The following is a 13,848-nucleotide window of genomic DNA, read 5'->3' as shown; positions in this document are numbered from 1 at the left end:
ATGTTAAAAGTATTGTATATGTATCGTATAATTTGTGGTTAGTGTAATGGTGACTTGAGCTGCACAGCAAGGACGTGATGGGTCCAAATACCAGCTGGGGCCTTTCTGTGTGGAGGTTGCATGTTCTCCCATTGCATGGGTTTCCTCTGATTTCTTCCCACAGTCAAAAGACTTGCCCCGAGGTGTGACTGAGCACGTGCTGTTCTCTGCCTCTGTGTGTTTGCCCGGTGGTGTACTGGCGACCTGTCCAGGGTTTATCCTGGGATTGACTCAAGCTCCTTGCGACTCTGACCAGGATGAACCAGTATAAGAGATAGATGGATGGGTAATGGAGACGATTTAAACAATTAAATAGACTTTACAAGTTGCAGCAGTTTAAACAGTTGCAGTTTATGCATAAATACTTTACAGGAATTACAAGTGTAACCTGCTAGTTGTTACAAATAATATGTTACCATGTCCAACCCATTGAGAAGTCTGAGTTTAAACCAGAAACAATTACAAAAATGTGCTAAAAATGTATTATAATAAATATTTCTGTTATATTATATGTAATATTAAAAAAAATTGTATTTGACGAATTTCCTCTGGGATAAATAAAGTATTTTCTACTCCTGCGCGTCACCTGTGACGTAGTGACGCAGGGCGGAAGTGAGCCGCTGCCTCTCACACATCAGACATGGCGTGCCTGCTCGCTCCAGACTCAACAATGTTTTCTTTACCCCGGAGAACCAAACCTCAACTATGGATATGCTTTCTCACTCTGGGGGTGTACTTGTCGTCCGTGCCCGTGTCGGCCAAGCCGGACAGCTTAAGAGAAGTGACGGACGGGAACTGGGAGGAGATCCTGAGCGGAGAATGGATGATTGAATTGTAAGCGCTAACGGCTACCAGGCTCGCGAGCGTGTTAGGTTGTGTTTTTAGCTCCAGCAAACGAGGCAGTAAAGTATCCGCTCATTTTAAAGTGTACACGATTAATTTTTTTACTGCTGGAATCGTACCTGCCTTTGGTTCAACTGGAGAGATTGTAAAAATGTGCAGGCGAAAACGTGCAATCGCCGTGTTTTACCACCCAGCTTACAGAGCTAAATGCTAACCAACATGCTACCTGACAGCTGCAGGCGTGTATTCGCAACTCGCCGTGTGTGACTGAGCACCTTAACTGACCCCGAGTCTTTACGTCCCTCAGCTACGCGCCCTGGTGCCCGGCATGCCAGCAGCTCCAGCCGGTGTGGAAGGAGTTTGCAGATTGGGGGGAGGACATGGGGGTCAACATAGCCAAGGTGGACGTGACAGAACAACCTGGTAGGCCTGCGTGGTGCCAGCTGACCACTACACCTGTCCCTGGTCTTATACAGCTAATCACAACTTGTAAACCAATTTAGAGGATAAACCCTAGGGGTGTACGATATCATCGCGATAAGACTGTAGTAAGTTATATGTTTATATATGTGTATCGTCATTTCACTTAATTATATCAACAAGACGTCACGCCGAGTGGCAACAGGCAGAAGTATTAAAAAAAACAAAGCCAATGCTGGTGGTGGAAACTTCAGATTCATGTGATCAAATAAAGGAAAACAAACATTTGCTCTTCTGTTTGTTTAAAAGCTGGTGCCAGAAGAGCAAAGCACAAAGGCACCAACGTCATATATTTAAGTGTTTGGTTGCCATCTTCCAATCACCAGACTATACACACAAGATTGTTACATGTTGAATTTATATTGTGCAGCCCAAATAAGCAATGAGGTAAACCTAGTGTGGGTTGTAATGATTAGGGAATTTAGTGTTTCCTAGTAATTACACAAAGCATCGCACAATGAAAGAGGCATATACATGTATAGTGCCATGAATCCCATTAAAACAAAGTGTTTGGCAATATAAAGATCTTTAAAAGTTGTTAATTGTAGGATAGTATGTAATTGTTTTTTTAAAAGCAATAAAACAATTGTGAAAAGAGGTCAACACATCTGTTTTAACAGTGGCTGCACTAACAGTTTAAAATGATTTAAATTAGATGGCACTGTATTCTGAACAGTTTTGGGTTTTTTTTGTTCTTGTAAACCAACATTCTTTTATATATACATTGTTTTATGGTGAACAACTGTAGGATTTACATAATTCAGAGGTAAAATGTGAACGAAAACATGTTCCTGGGCTGAAGATTCTAAAATGGCTAGTTTGAGCTGGTAATAAAATGATCTTATCTTGATTTGAAGGTAGTGAAATTCATCGTAAGTCAATGAATTTATGCAGACATTTACGGACTATAATGGGTGTTAATAGCAGTATTTAATGCCAGTTTATTGAAACTTTGCAAGCAGCTTTTTGTACAATTTTCTTTCACTGAGCATTGACTTCTAACAACACTTGTATAACAACATTTTAATTTTTAATAACCAGTATAGATCATCATGTGCTCAAAGTGTTATCAGTCTAAATTACCCTGATTTGTGTCAGAGCTTTTTTTTTAAGCTCTGTGTCTATGGTTGTAATTATCTGTGAACTCAGAATATAAATGTTCCTTCCTGCACTCTTGACTGTTTGTTTCCTCCCTTCCTTTGAGGTCTGAGTGGGCGGTTCATCATCACCTCTCTTCCTACTATTTATCAGTAAGTTCTTTTACTGTTTTCATTACTTCCTCTTTCAAACGTAGCAAAGTTGCTGTACGAATAAGAAAGTTTTATTTTTAGATTGACATGTTTTTAACATTGTTCAACCACACTTTCTTTTTTAATGTTTTAGAATGAATCTAAGTTACCATATACAACCAAACAATTAGTCTTGGGAAACAATTACTTATAATTATTTTATGATTCATGTTGCTTCATTCAGTCTCTGTAGTATAAAGTGGCACAAATTAATCAAATAATCAATTCTGCATCGACTGTCACCCTAGAAATATTAGCCGGTTTAAGTATTTGACTCGTGTACACTTATCATGCAGCCGTGTTGCCAACTTAGGAACTTGTTACTTTAGTTATGGACTTTTCAGACCCATGACTCTTTCAAAACAATGGTCAACAAACCCTGAAACTTTTTGTGGTGCTATTCGAAATGATAGCATGAGAGCACTTCCTGTTTCTCGTGCAGCAGGTGCTGTCTTGGGCTTTAGACATTTTTTAAAATCCTATCTCTAGCTTTGCATTTTAAACAACTGAAGCCTCCCAAGGCCGCGTTTTCACTTGTGATGTTCTTGTGTGTCTTCTCCCAGGGAGATTAGGTTTCCTCCATTCATCAAAACAGTGAAGCTCTTTGCCCATAATGCCTCCTGGTGCTCGTTGACGAGACGCTCCTGAATGTTCCACTTACACCTGCGCTCCTTTGTTTGTTTCAGCTGCAAGGACGGCGTCTTCCGGAAATACCAGGGGGCTCGCACCAAAGACGACTTCCTCAACTTCGTGGACGGGCAGAAATGGCAAACAGTAGAACCCATTTCCTCTTGGTTCGGGCCGTCTTCCTTTCTGTGAGTATGAACTGTTGCTCACTTTGTTATGGTCATTATCTCTAGAGGCCATTTTGTCACCCCCCCCTCCAACCTTTTACTCTGCAGAGTGTTGTAAACACGAGTTACAGCTACAAACCTACCAACTGTACAGGCAAGCTGGGGTATTTTTTGGGGTGATAGCCTCTAAAACATTGAGCAAGAAACCATTATGGAGCTGTTGTATCCAGTCATGAGCAACATTTTCCAAATCTCTTCACTCCTTTCATTCCTAAAACATTCACATTATTGCAAAGTATCCAAACTGTGTTTGAAATACAAACAACTGACCCAACATGAGGGTGTGTTTAACATCCAGTCACTCTGCAGCTCTGTTGAGCGCCTTTGCTTTGAAACGTGAGAAAATAAGATGTTCACTCTTTTCTTTGTGTCCTTTTGTTACTTTGAAGTGACGCACAGTTTGTGTGTGTATTTAGGTTCTGGTGTGATGTTACGTTTTGACAAATCTGTGCTGAATTACATGCTGTCACCCCCCCTCCTTTTTTTTTTTTCCTGGCAGAATGAATTCAATGTCAGCTTTGTTCAAGCTCTCCATGTTTATACGGGTAAGTGAGGATCTTTTTTTTAATTAATTCGTTTATTTTTTTGATTCACTGCAGGATATTTAAAACGGTGAAGTCTTTGTTGTGTTTGCATGTGTTGCTCAAAGTTTTAGAAATCAGATCGACCTTCATGTGCAAAGTACAGAGCTGGCACAATAAACCCACAGCAACAACATGGACCACCCATGAAGTGCAGATCTATAGAGCCAGGAAATGATAATAAGCTTACAAATCTCAAGCGTGACTGAGCCTGTGAAGGAAAACTACTATAATCACATTTGAATAAATCTAACATCACCGAAACGGAACCAAAACAGACATTTTTATTTAAATTATTTGGATTTCAAATATGTACTCAGCGTCAGGGGCTGTAGTAAATGTCTCATTCAGTCAATTTTTGTTTTTTAATTTGAATCCCATTTAATTGTCCACTACCAAAAATACATTTCATTTGTCATTAATGAGCATGAAAAAAAAACAATCAAATAGAATCTTTATGAGAGCAGGAATCAGTAGGAAGCGTTGATTTTTCAGTCCTCAGAGCACAGTTTTATACAGCCAGCCGTCATTTCAGTAAGCTCAGTAAAGTCAGCTCAGTAAGAAGCAACATGATTGGTCAATTGATACCATGTGGTATATACGTTTTGAAAGGTGCCCTCTGATTGGTTGTCTGACTCATCTTGATGTGTTGAAATGCCAGGGCAGAGGGGAGGAAATTGCATGAATTTTCTTTCCAAAATACAGAGGAATTATATCGGCAGAATGTGTCTGACAAATAAGCATCTAATATTCAATTAATAACTAATAAGAGGATAATAGAAACTATTTCAGAGGTTTACAGGTGTACAGTTCAGGGGTGCAGAAAAGAAGCAATGTGAATCTACAAGGGGCATAAACAAGTACATGTAGTGAAGTTTGGAGCGAGGTACAGGTACAAGTGAAATCATCTCTTACCTTAAAAGAAAAATATACAACTTTTTAGCAAGGTAAGAACATATATTGGATGCGTCACCAAAACTATCAAGGAGAAAAGGAAATATATTACTTTTAAGAAGCAAAACCTACATGTCATAGAACGCACCATTTAAGGCTTATCTCTATCATCTATCTTTTTTTTTTTTAACCCCCCCCCTTTTTTTATTTTATGTGACATGTGGAAGTCTTCCTTCTCATTATATTGACGGCTTGTTTTTGTTTTTCAGCGCTGTCATAACTACATGACGGAGCAGCTGGGGTTTCCCGTCTGGGGCTCGTATGTCATCTTTGGTCTGGCCACTCTGTTCTCTGGACTCACTCTGGGCCTGGTCAGTAAGAGCAGCTCTCCTATTCTCCTCTGAACTCAGCTGAGTCAAAACAAACACGGCATGCAAGCTCTTTGTTTTTATATACAATTGCAGAATGAGAAGTTTCTTTGTATTTAGCTCCTATAAAATGTATTTTAATGCAGAAAATTACAAAGTGCATTCATGTTGATTTTAATAAATCCAACTTACAGTCTTGGATTATTTAGAGTTGTGCTGAGGAAGTGATGTCGAACACCTTAGTGTCTGATATATGGACATAGAGCTGTGTTTGTCTGCTTGACGACTGTTTTTGAATCTTCTTTCGGAATGAAGGCTTCTCTGTGTTATTTCCTCGCAGTTGCTGGTGTTTATTGCAGATTTTGTCTTCCCCTCGAGGAGGTTTTCCTCTACTGACTACTACCAGAGTGAGTTTCATCTTATCTGCCATTGGTTTTGTGACTTGGGTGGTTTATAAATGTATGTATAGAAGAGTGCGGTCAACTCTGCTCTATTTTTATATTCGGGATAATTCTACAAAAATTAGAACATCATTGAACATTTTCCAACTCATAATATATAATTCTAAAAGGTTTCAGGGATGTTATGGTAACAGTTAAAAAGATTTTATCTTATTAATTATTGGAATGTTTTAAAATGCTTTATTTTGCTGTTCGATTTAAATGACTTTGAAGTGCACTCAGTGAATGAAGTGTTGTTCTCTCGCTTGCAGAGAAACAGACGATGGACCAGGCGAGGCTGATCCAGCAGCAAGAGGACGCCCACGAGGCCGACGGCGAGGAAGACGACGATGAGGAGGACGAGGAGGAAGACCAGGATGAGGTCTGGAAAAGACGGCGGGGGTCTCCGGAGGGCCGCCCGGAACCCAGGGGACAGGGCTTCAGTGACGAAGCCCTGAGGAAGAGGGTGGTGGGCAAGCGCGGCGAGGAGGATGAAGATGAAGAGGAGGAGGAGGAGGACACCTAGAGCGCCGGCCTGGAGCTTCACGTGGCTCCTCTCTCCTTTTTGATACGAGCGCCGCCAAATCAGCAGAGTTGGAGGAGCCGTGGGTCCTGAGCAGCAGTGTTTAGAGCACGGAGTTCAAAATGTTCCTCATCTTCCTCCTCCACCACTACCTCCTCTTCTTCCTCCTCCTCCTCCTCCTCCCCTTGTTTCGTAACGGGAGTGCTTCAGACGCTCACCGAAGCTCCGTCAGCAGCAGGCTCCACCTGGAAAGACAACCACACTCCTGACACGCGTTTCCTCCGTGGAAACCTGAGGTTTGGGTTAAGAAGTTCAGTACAGCAGGAGTTTGCGTTACCATTTATGCTATGCATTGTTTTCGTTTTTCGTTTTATAAAAAGAAATGTGTGTGTGTTGTTCTATTTCTATCTTGGAATTGTTAAACCAGGTTGGAGGTGTTATGTTGTTGAATGCTACTTTTTTGGTGACATACAGGTTGTCTTATGTTACATATGAGCCCCAGAACAGTTCCGACCGTCACACTCCTCTAGGATTTGAAGCCGACGTGAGGTCAAAATATCCAAATTGTGAACTTCAATCAAGTTTTCTCAAGATTAAATTGAGTAATTTGAGACAGAAATAGATTTTCTTTTTTTAATGGATTGTCTCACATTTCCTGTGGCTGCTTCAGGATAAAAGTTTTCAAAGTGAAGCGACGGGATGAAATATTTAATTTGATGTGAAACAAAACTGCTCAGATTCTAAATTAAACACATTATTTATCCCTTATGCACTTCTTTTAAATCCATCTATTCTCAGCGGAGACTCCTCGATAGTACAATATTGTAAGGGTAAAAGCAGGATTGCATTGATCAGCCATAACATTATGACCATCCTGTGTCGGGCACCGTGGGAACATTTTGTCCTCCGAGTTGATTTGTTGTTCTTTGAGAATACAAAAGGAAAAGAGCTTTTCTGTGGCGGTCACTATCCAAAGTGGGCATGTTCTCTGTGCGTGCTTGGGTTTCACCCTATAATCCCAAAATGCATTTGCACCTAATTGATGGCTCTGGAATTTCTTGTAGGTACGAATGAGCGCAGTTATCTCTGTTGTCCCTGTGATGGATTAGAGGTCTGTCCAGGGTGAACTCTGCTTTCACACATTGACCCGGGGTGCTGTTGGCGACACCGGGATCGACACAATATGAGGCAGGTGGTCATTGTTCAATGGCTGATCGGTGCGAGTGGTGACCCTTGCTCAGAATAATAATAAAGTTAGGATATTTGAAAGCTTCTGTGGTGTCTAATTAAACACAGTTTAATCTGAGACGTAGGACATTTGGGGCAGGAACCCTTCTGAAAGCAACCAGGCAACAAATAAACTAAAAAATCCACTTTCAATAAGAAGCCTGGTGAATGTTGTTCTGTAGATACTGTGTGATCCCATATTGTACCATCCTCCTGATAATCAAAGAATGTGATATCTGATTTTCTAATGTTTACTATTGATTCTGTATCTGTTGAGCAATGTTTACTGGCTGAGGCCGGCTGCACTCTGCATGCCTTTAAGAAGGGAGTGAAGTGCATAGGCTGGGTCTTCCTTTGTCACGCGAGGATTCAGCTCATCACACCTGGCGTCATGTTTTCGAACCACTTTCTGAAATCTTAAACATCAGACGGTCATCTATCTGCATGAGTGCCATTTTTTTTTTTCGTGCCCCAACGTCTCATTGAAAACAGTACAGCACTTTTGACTGACCCCCGATACATTTCTGTGTTGTAAAGCAAAATAAAAGGACCTTTTTATGTGCGTCTGTAAGAGGTCTGTTTTAATGAATTTCAATTTGTTTTCACAAGGCCTGAAACGAATTGTGTCAACGTTGGTTTATTTTTTATAAAGCATTTATCCTCTCCAAAAGCTAATCAACAATTATAATTTTGATCTATTTATGGCTTGTAGCATTCTCACTTTACCCCGAGCCGGCCGTGCTCCTTACTGTTTCTTTAAATAAAGGGTTAACTATGAAAACCACCCCAGTCTCACCTCTTCTGTGTTGTGAAACAAAAATTAATTATTTAAATAATACAGATCTGGAATGGACTATAGCAATAAATACATTACATATTGAAAAGTTGCTTTAAAAAATAAAGCATGTATAAATAAAAATGATATTGTGGAACCACACATTGAAGATAGTACATAGTATAATGTCAAAGTCGTGTTTCATATATTTTTTATTGTAAGATTATTTTGTTGAAATGTTTTTCAAAGTCTGTAGGACCTTCCTCCACTCAACCACTAGAGGGAGCTCGTGTTCCACCACAGGCTGAGAGTCAACGCTTCAGTCGAGAGATCTGCAACCTTGAGGACCAAGAGGGTCACTTCCCACCAAATTAAACGTGTAACCACGTAAAATCAACAATAATTTTTTTTTTTACTGCTTTTGCAATTTTTAATCAGATGTTGTACCTGTATTTCCCCCCTTGTTTCCAGCAAAGGAGAACGTGCAAACAGAACAGTATTTGAACAGAGACTCTCTCACTGTGAGGCGAGCGTGCAGACCTTGTGGCCCCAGACTGAATAGCTGCACAGTCTGCAAATTAAATACAAATAATATTGACCATTTTCCTGAGAATTTTATGAAAGCTTCATTGAGCCAGGTCGTTCGACAACATTGATACACAGTCTTATCAGTGAAAAACAGGATAAACCTGGGAACACACACACACACACACACACACAAAGCGTCAATCTTTTCCAGCAGATGTCCCTCTTGTATACAATTCTATTTGTGCCACCTCAGGGCCTTTTTGTTTATACTGAAACACTGTTAACAGTGACAGGGATTCTGTAGTGGCACTTTCTCTAAATGTAACACTACACTTGATGTTTCCTCTCATTTCTTCTCGGCCTCCCTTTTCCCTTCCTGTGCAGCTTCCTCCCTCCCGGAGCGGCGCAACTCCCCCTGGATTAAAAAGGGGAGCCTGTTTCTGGAGGAGATCTCTAATCAGCACTGTAATTGCAGCCCCCTCGCACACGCTCTGTTTAGCAGGGGTTAATCTCCTGGAAGAGGAGCAGAGGAAGAAAGTGTTTGATGGGATTCCCCCTGCTGTACTGTACCAGCCTGCTGCAGGCCTGCTGGCTGTTTCAGAGGTCGTTTGTGTGTGTGTGTGTGTGTGTGTGTGTGTGTGCATGAAGAAAAAACACATAGCAGATGCTTGTTAAAAAGTTGCCTGCACACTTGGCCGATGCCGGCTCTGATTTATCAGGTACATGTGCAGATTCCTCTGCATTAGACGGGCAGTTTCGTTGCTCTGTGATGTAAAGTGAAGGCAGATGGCATCGCTGCAGGTTTACCGGGTTTCTGCCCTTGCTCATTTAGCTCGCTTTGCTTCGTATGGTTTCCTTATTGTCCTTTGTTTTCACTTTCCCAGCAAAGTTCCACTAAAGTAGTCAAAATGTAGCAGTGGATGTAGCAGAGCTGTCTGAAAATCCATCTGTGACTTAAAAAAAAAAAGAAGAGAGAATTCAAATTCAAAAGATAAGCATGTTTGTTTCATTGGATGAACTTTGAATTTACATACTTTACCGAGCCATGAATCTTAAAGCCACATATAAGAGAGCAAACAAAAGAGAACGTGATGTGAGGAGAGCATGAAACTGCACACAGACAGAGAGACAGACAGACAGACAGACAGAGAGACAGAGAGACAACGTTAGAAAATGCCAGTCTGCTTGCCAGATTTATACAAAACTCACAATACAGAGACATTTCACACTGATATGAAGAGCGATCCCGTCACCGTCACACCAGCTGAAAATATCTTCATAATTGTAAGATTTTCGTTGAAATGTGTTTTCCTTGAATCTTTTGTGTTTTAAGTCTGTTCTGGGGGCCTTTTGCGTTTTGGGGCCAAATTTGAAGTCTCATTGTCATGAGTCTTTTTTTTTTTTGTCACTTTCTTTTTACAGGTGAATACCAGGGCCCCATAATCCTCTGGGTCTGAGCCCATGCACTGGACAGGTTTTCATCCATGAACATAGATTCACTTCATCAGATACAGCTGTCAAAGTCAATAGAAAAAAAAGAGCATATTCGACTCAGAACTGTTTCCCTGAACAATTGATCGTTGATCTTGCAAAAAAAATATTTTTACTGAAGTGGATTAGAAGTGTGAGGTTGATGTACGTTTTTCAAACTGTAAGAATCTCAGACTTGATCAGGTTTATCTGCCGTCCCTGTGAGGATGTCCATGTCTCAACCTGAGTCACTTTTTCCAGCTCTGCGGCGAGCAGGCGACCACAAACACAAACAGAAACGTCGGGGCGCTGTTTTCCCACACTTCTCTCCCCCATTTCCATAATTCATCCGATTCTCAGTTGGAATCAATTTCATTTCCATTTTGGCAAACTGCGTTCTCTGCTGTGTCCCATCACAATAATGGGAACTTAATCCAACAAATGATGAATTACATTATATCAGCTTGACTGGCAAAGTGCCTTCTCCCCTTGAACTCTCTAAAGTTTTACTGTAATAAAATGGAACTCTTCTCCAGCAACCGGAATCAGGCAGAAGCGTTTTTGGACCGCAGTCTTTTAAATTTAAATCTACGGGCCAGTGGCCAGAAGAGATTTTTCGCTCAAACCGCAAAAATCCATGAGAAAAACAGGACAGTGTTACAAGATCCTGCCTGGACTGAATGCCAGGGAGGTGTGAGTGCGAGTGCTCAACAAGGCAGCACTTGTTCTCCTGAACTGCAGTGTCCCCTCAGTGTCCTCTCTGTGCTGAGACCATTAAAGCCCATAAGGAAGATGAAGAGATCCAGATTCCTCTGGTTGGGCTTTTAACGGTGATTTATACATCAATCTGAAATCTTGCACAAAAAAAAAAGACTAAGACAAAAGGGCTGCCAGTGCTTTTTGTACTCTCTTCTTAAACGGCCTTTTATATCTTTCCAACATGCTGCAAATCTACAGAAACTCCAAATGGTGTGTATTATTCCTGCACCAACATCTGATGAATGCAAGTCTGAATCCTATCTGTAAATATTAGATATTTTTGCAATATCCTCTTTTTTTTAACGCAGGTATGTAAGTGCATGTTTCTCAGTGAACTGGTGGCTTGTTGCTGAAGTGACAAGCACAATGTTCCTGTTTCAAATAAACGGGTCGACTGGACTTTTTAGCGTGGAGGCTGCATGTTCTGCCTGTGCCTGTGTGAATTTACTTTTCAATGTGTACACCAGATTCCTGCCAGAACGTAAAGACTTGCCGAAAGCACTTTTAGATATTAAACAAATACTTATTTATTTATATTTCAGCATAGTATATTAGTCGCCTTGGCGGAATTTGTTCAATAAGTATAATCTCTGATAAACATGCACTTGTCTAGAAGATTTGAGTCATTTTAATCTTTTTTGTTTTGCTTTATTGCCTAGCAAATGTTAAGTTCCAATTGAAGCCACTTCAGCCAGAGGATGGCTGCAACAGTGACACCCTGTGGTGATTTTAAATACAACTGAAGCAATGTAGAGCTTCGAGACAGGCGGCAACAGTTTCCATCTAAGTAACTTTTTTCCAAAAGATTCTTAAACATCGACCGGTATCTTGAATCTCAAAGGCATTTTACAATGTTTTAAATTGACAGTATCTTTATTATGGCTTGTTTTCTGTGATTCTTCTGAACAAACTCCCAAAAACTTTTAAACTCAAACAGTAACACGTAACAAGGTACAACTGCAGTACAAGTATGGTACCTCTGTCTTTGTGCAGGCCTTATACAGTACACCCATTGTGCCATTCATCACAACGTTTGACTGTTTGGTGACTAATGTCTCCTCCACAATGATATTACTTGACTGAAAGGATTTTTCTCTTCCACAAACACTACCAACTACCCGCCCGTGTTTACATCTACAAGCTGTGTGTCACTTCCTTTCAAACCAGATAATTGCACGGTGGCTTGAGCAAAAATAACGAAACACAAAGGTTTGTTGTTGTGTCTCCCCTCCAGTCCACAGCATGTATATTCTCAGGAAACCAGTGCGGTGGTGCCAGAGAGAGAGAGAGAGAGAGCGAGAGAGAGAGAAAATATTCTCCCATGTTTGCACGTGGATGCAGAAATCCTTCTTTCAGTGTATGTAGGGGACTAAAATAGCTGCACCAGCTCCCTGCAGTATAAACACAGGAACATATACTGAGTGGACACACAATGTGCCAGCCAGCTCAGGATGAAGCAGAGGAAAGATCCCGGGAGGATTAAGAAGAAGAAGAAGAAGAAGAAGAAGAAGAAGAAGAAGAAGAAGAAGAAGAAGAACAAAACAACATGCCAAGGTCCACAGAAAGAAATAATAAATGCACACCGCTTGACTCATGTGAAAATGGAAACTCCACAACTTATAAACGACTTGCCCGCTGACAGGTTGAATCTTTTATCCAGAAACTGTATCAGTTCGAACTACACGTACTGTTTTAGCCTTTTCTGGAGGCAGGACTTTTTTTTAATGACCCTGAGATTTTACTTAGCGAGAAACTGCAGAAGCTGCTTTTAGTTTTTATTCACCAAATATTCCCAGAAAAGTTCATATTTCAATACAATTAGATGTATTTTTTTTTTATCTCTTTGTTTTTGCTCTGTACACACTGATACATTTAAATTTTCTTGTTGGTGAAATGTGTTATACTGATTAAGTTACGTCACCTCATCAAACGATTCATATTCCATTTAACATTTTTGCCTTCCTGATGAATGTAAACTCACTTTTTGCTCCCTCTTTGGTCTGCACCAACTCCTCAACGAACAGTTATTTAGCTGTAGCTGCTAAATGCATCATTCTGCTGTTTACCCAATAGTGTACTTTGTGAAGTACATTTTTCCAGTCAGATTCCTTTCATACTTTGCATTTTCTGCATGTTTCAGGTCAATTCTGAAATGTCACATGTCATCATTACTTAAAAAAAACTCATATTTGAGGATTTGTTTTTCAGCCAAAACTACTAAAAATTGTGTTTCAATGATTATTACTTTAATTTTAACAGATGATTTCTCTCTAACAATTTGTGATATGATAACTTCATGGATTTTTTTTTCTTTCAAATCATTCACATTTCTTTAAAATAGTTTATTGGATCTGTATGGATGACTTCCTCATAAATAACAGATCCACCTGGTATTATAATACCATACATTGAATGTGTAAAAGGTGAAAAAAAGCTCAGTGTAAATGTTTATGTTTGTAGAGGTGATGAGGGACTGCTGCCTGTGTTTTGTGGTTTTGCGTTGGTGTTAAGAGCTTCATGTTGTCGTGGGGAGGAAGTTGATGTTTAACTCAAACCCCCAAGTTTTTTTCTTTTTCTTTTTTTTTAAAGCAAACTTGCAGCCGTTGCCGTGGGTACGGCCGTTTGCATGTCACCTGATGTGAAACACACATCTGGTCCACGTGTCCCAAAGCTCAAACATGAAAACACCCTCCGAGGTCCAGTTTCAATATTATCACGGGTGGACGGAGACAGTGAGAGCTGGCTGTGAGCGTTGGGAGTGGGTGTGTGTTTAGATAT

General features: G+C 40.4%; 1 protein-coding gene across 1 annotated transcript; it reads left to right on the top strand.

Moving 5' to 3' along the window:
- The first annotated feature begins 671 nt into the window (after window positions 1-671).
- Window positions 672-8,319, top strand: tmx1 (thioredoxin-related transmembrane protein 1). The gene is made up of 8 exons (XM_080513523.1): window positions 672-873; window positions 1,190-1,305; window positions 2,567-2,612; window positions 3,338-3,466; window positions 4,005-4,050; window positions 5,250-5,351; window positions 5,689-5,755; window positions 6,061-8,319. The coding sequence occupies exons 1-8, from the start codon at window positions 680-682 to the stop codon at window positions 6,312-6,314; spliced, it is 954 nt and encodes a 317-aa protein (XP_080369649.1). The 5' UTR covers window positions 672-679; the 3' UTR covers window positions 6,315-8,319.
- The last annotated feature ends 5,529 nt before the right edge of the window (window positions 8,320-13,848 follow it).

This window comes from Blennius ocellaris (assembly GCF_963422515.1).
Source record: "Blennius ocellaris genome assembly, chromosome: 17".
Taxonomy (NCBI): Eukaryota; Metazoa; Chordata; class Actinopteri; order Blenniiformes; family Blenniidae; genus Blennius; species Blennius ocellaris.
This window is presented reverse-complemented; position numbering and strand designations above follow the sequence as displayed.

What these genes read in the sequence shown, in the direction of transcription:
- tmx1 (XM_080513523.1), top strand. Translation starts at nt 680, where the DNA reads ATGGCGTGCCTGCTCGCTCCAGACTCAACAATGTTTTCTTTACCCCGG. An exon ending in TTCGGGCCGTCTTCCTTTCT is followed by an intron (nt 3,467 to 4,004) that starts GTGAGTATGAAC and finishes TTTTCCTGGCAG; the next exon opens with AATGAATTCAATGTCAGCTT. An exon ending in CTGGACTCACTCTGGGCCTG is followed by an intron (nt 5,352 to 5,688) that starts GTCAGTAAGAGC and finishes ATTTCCTCGCAG; the next exon opens with TTGCTGGTGTTTATTGCAGA.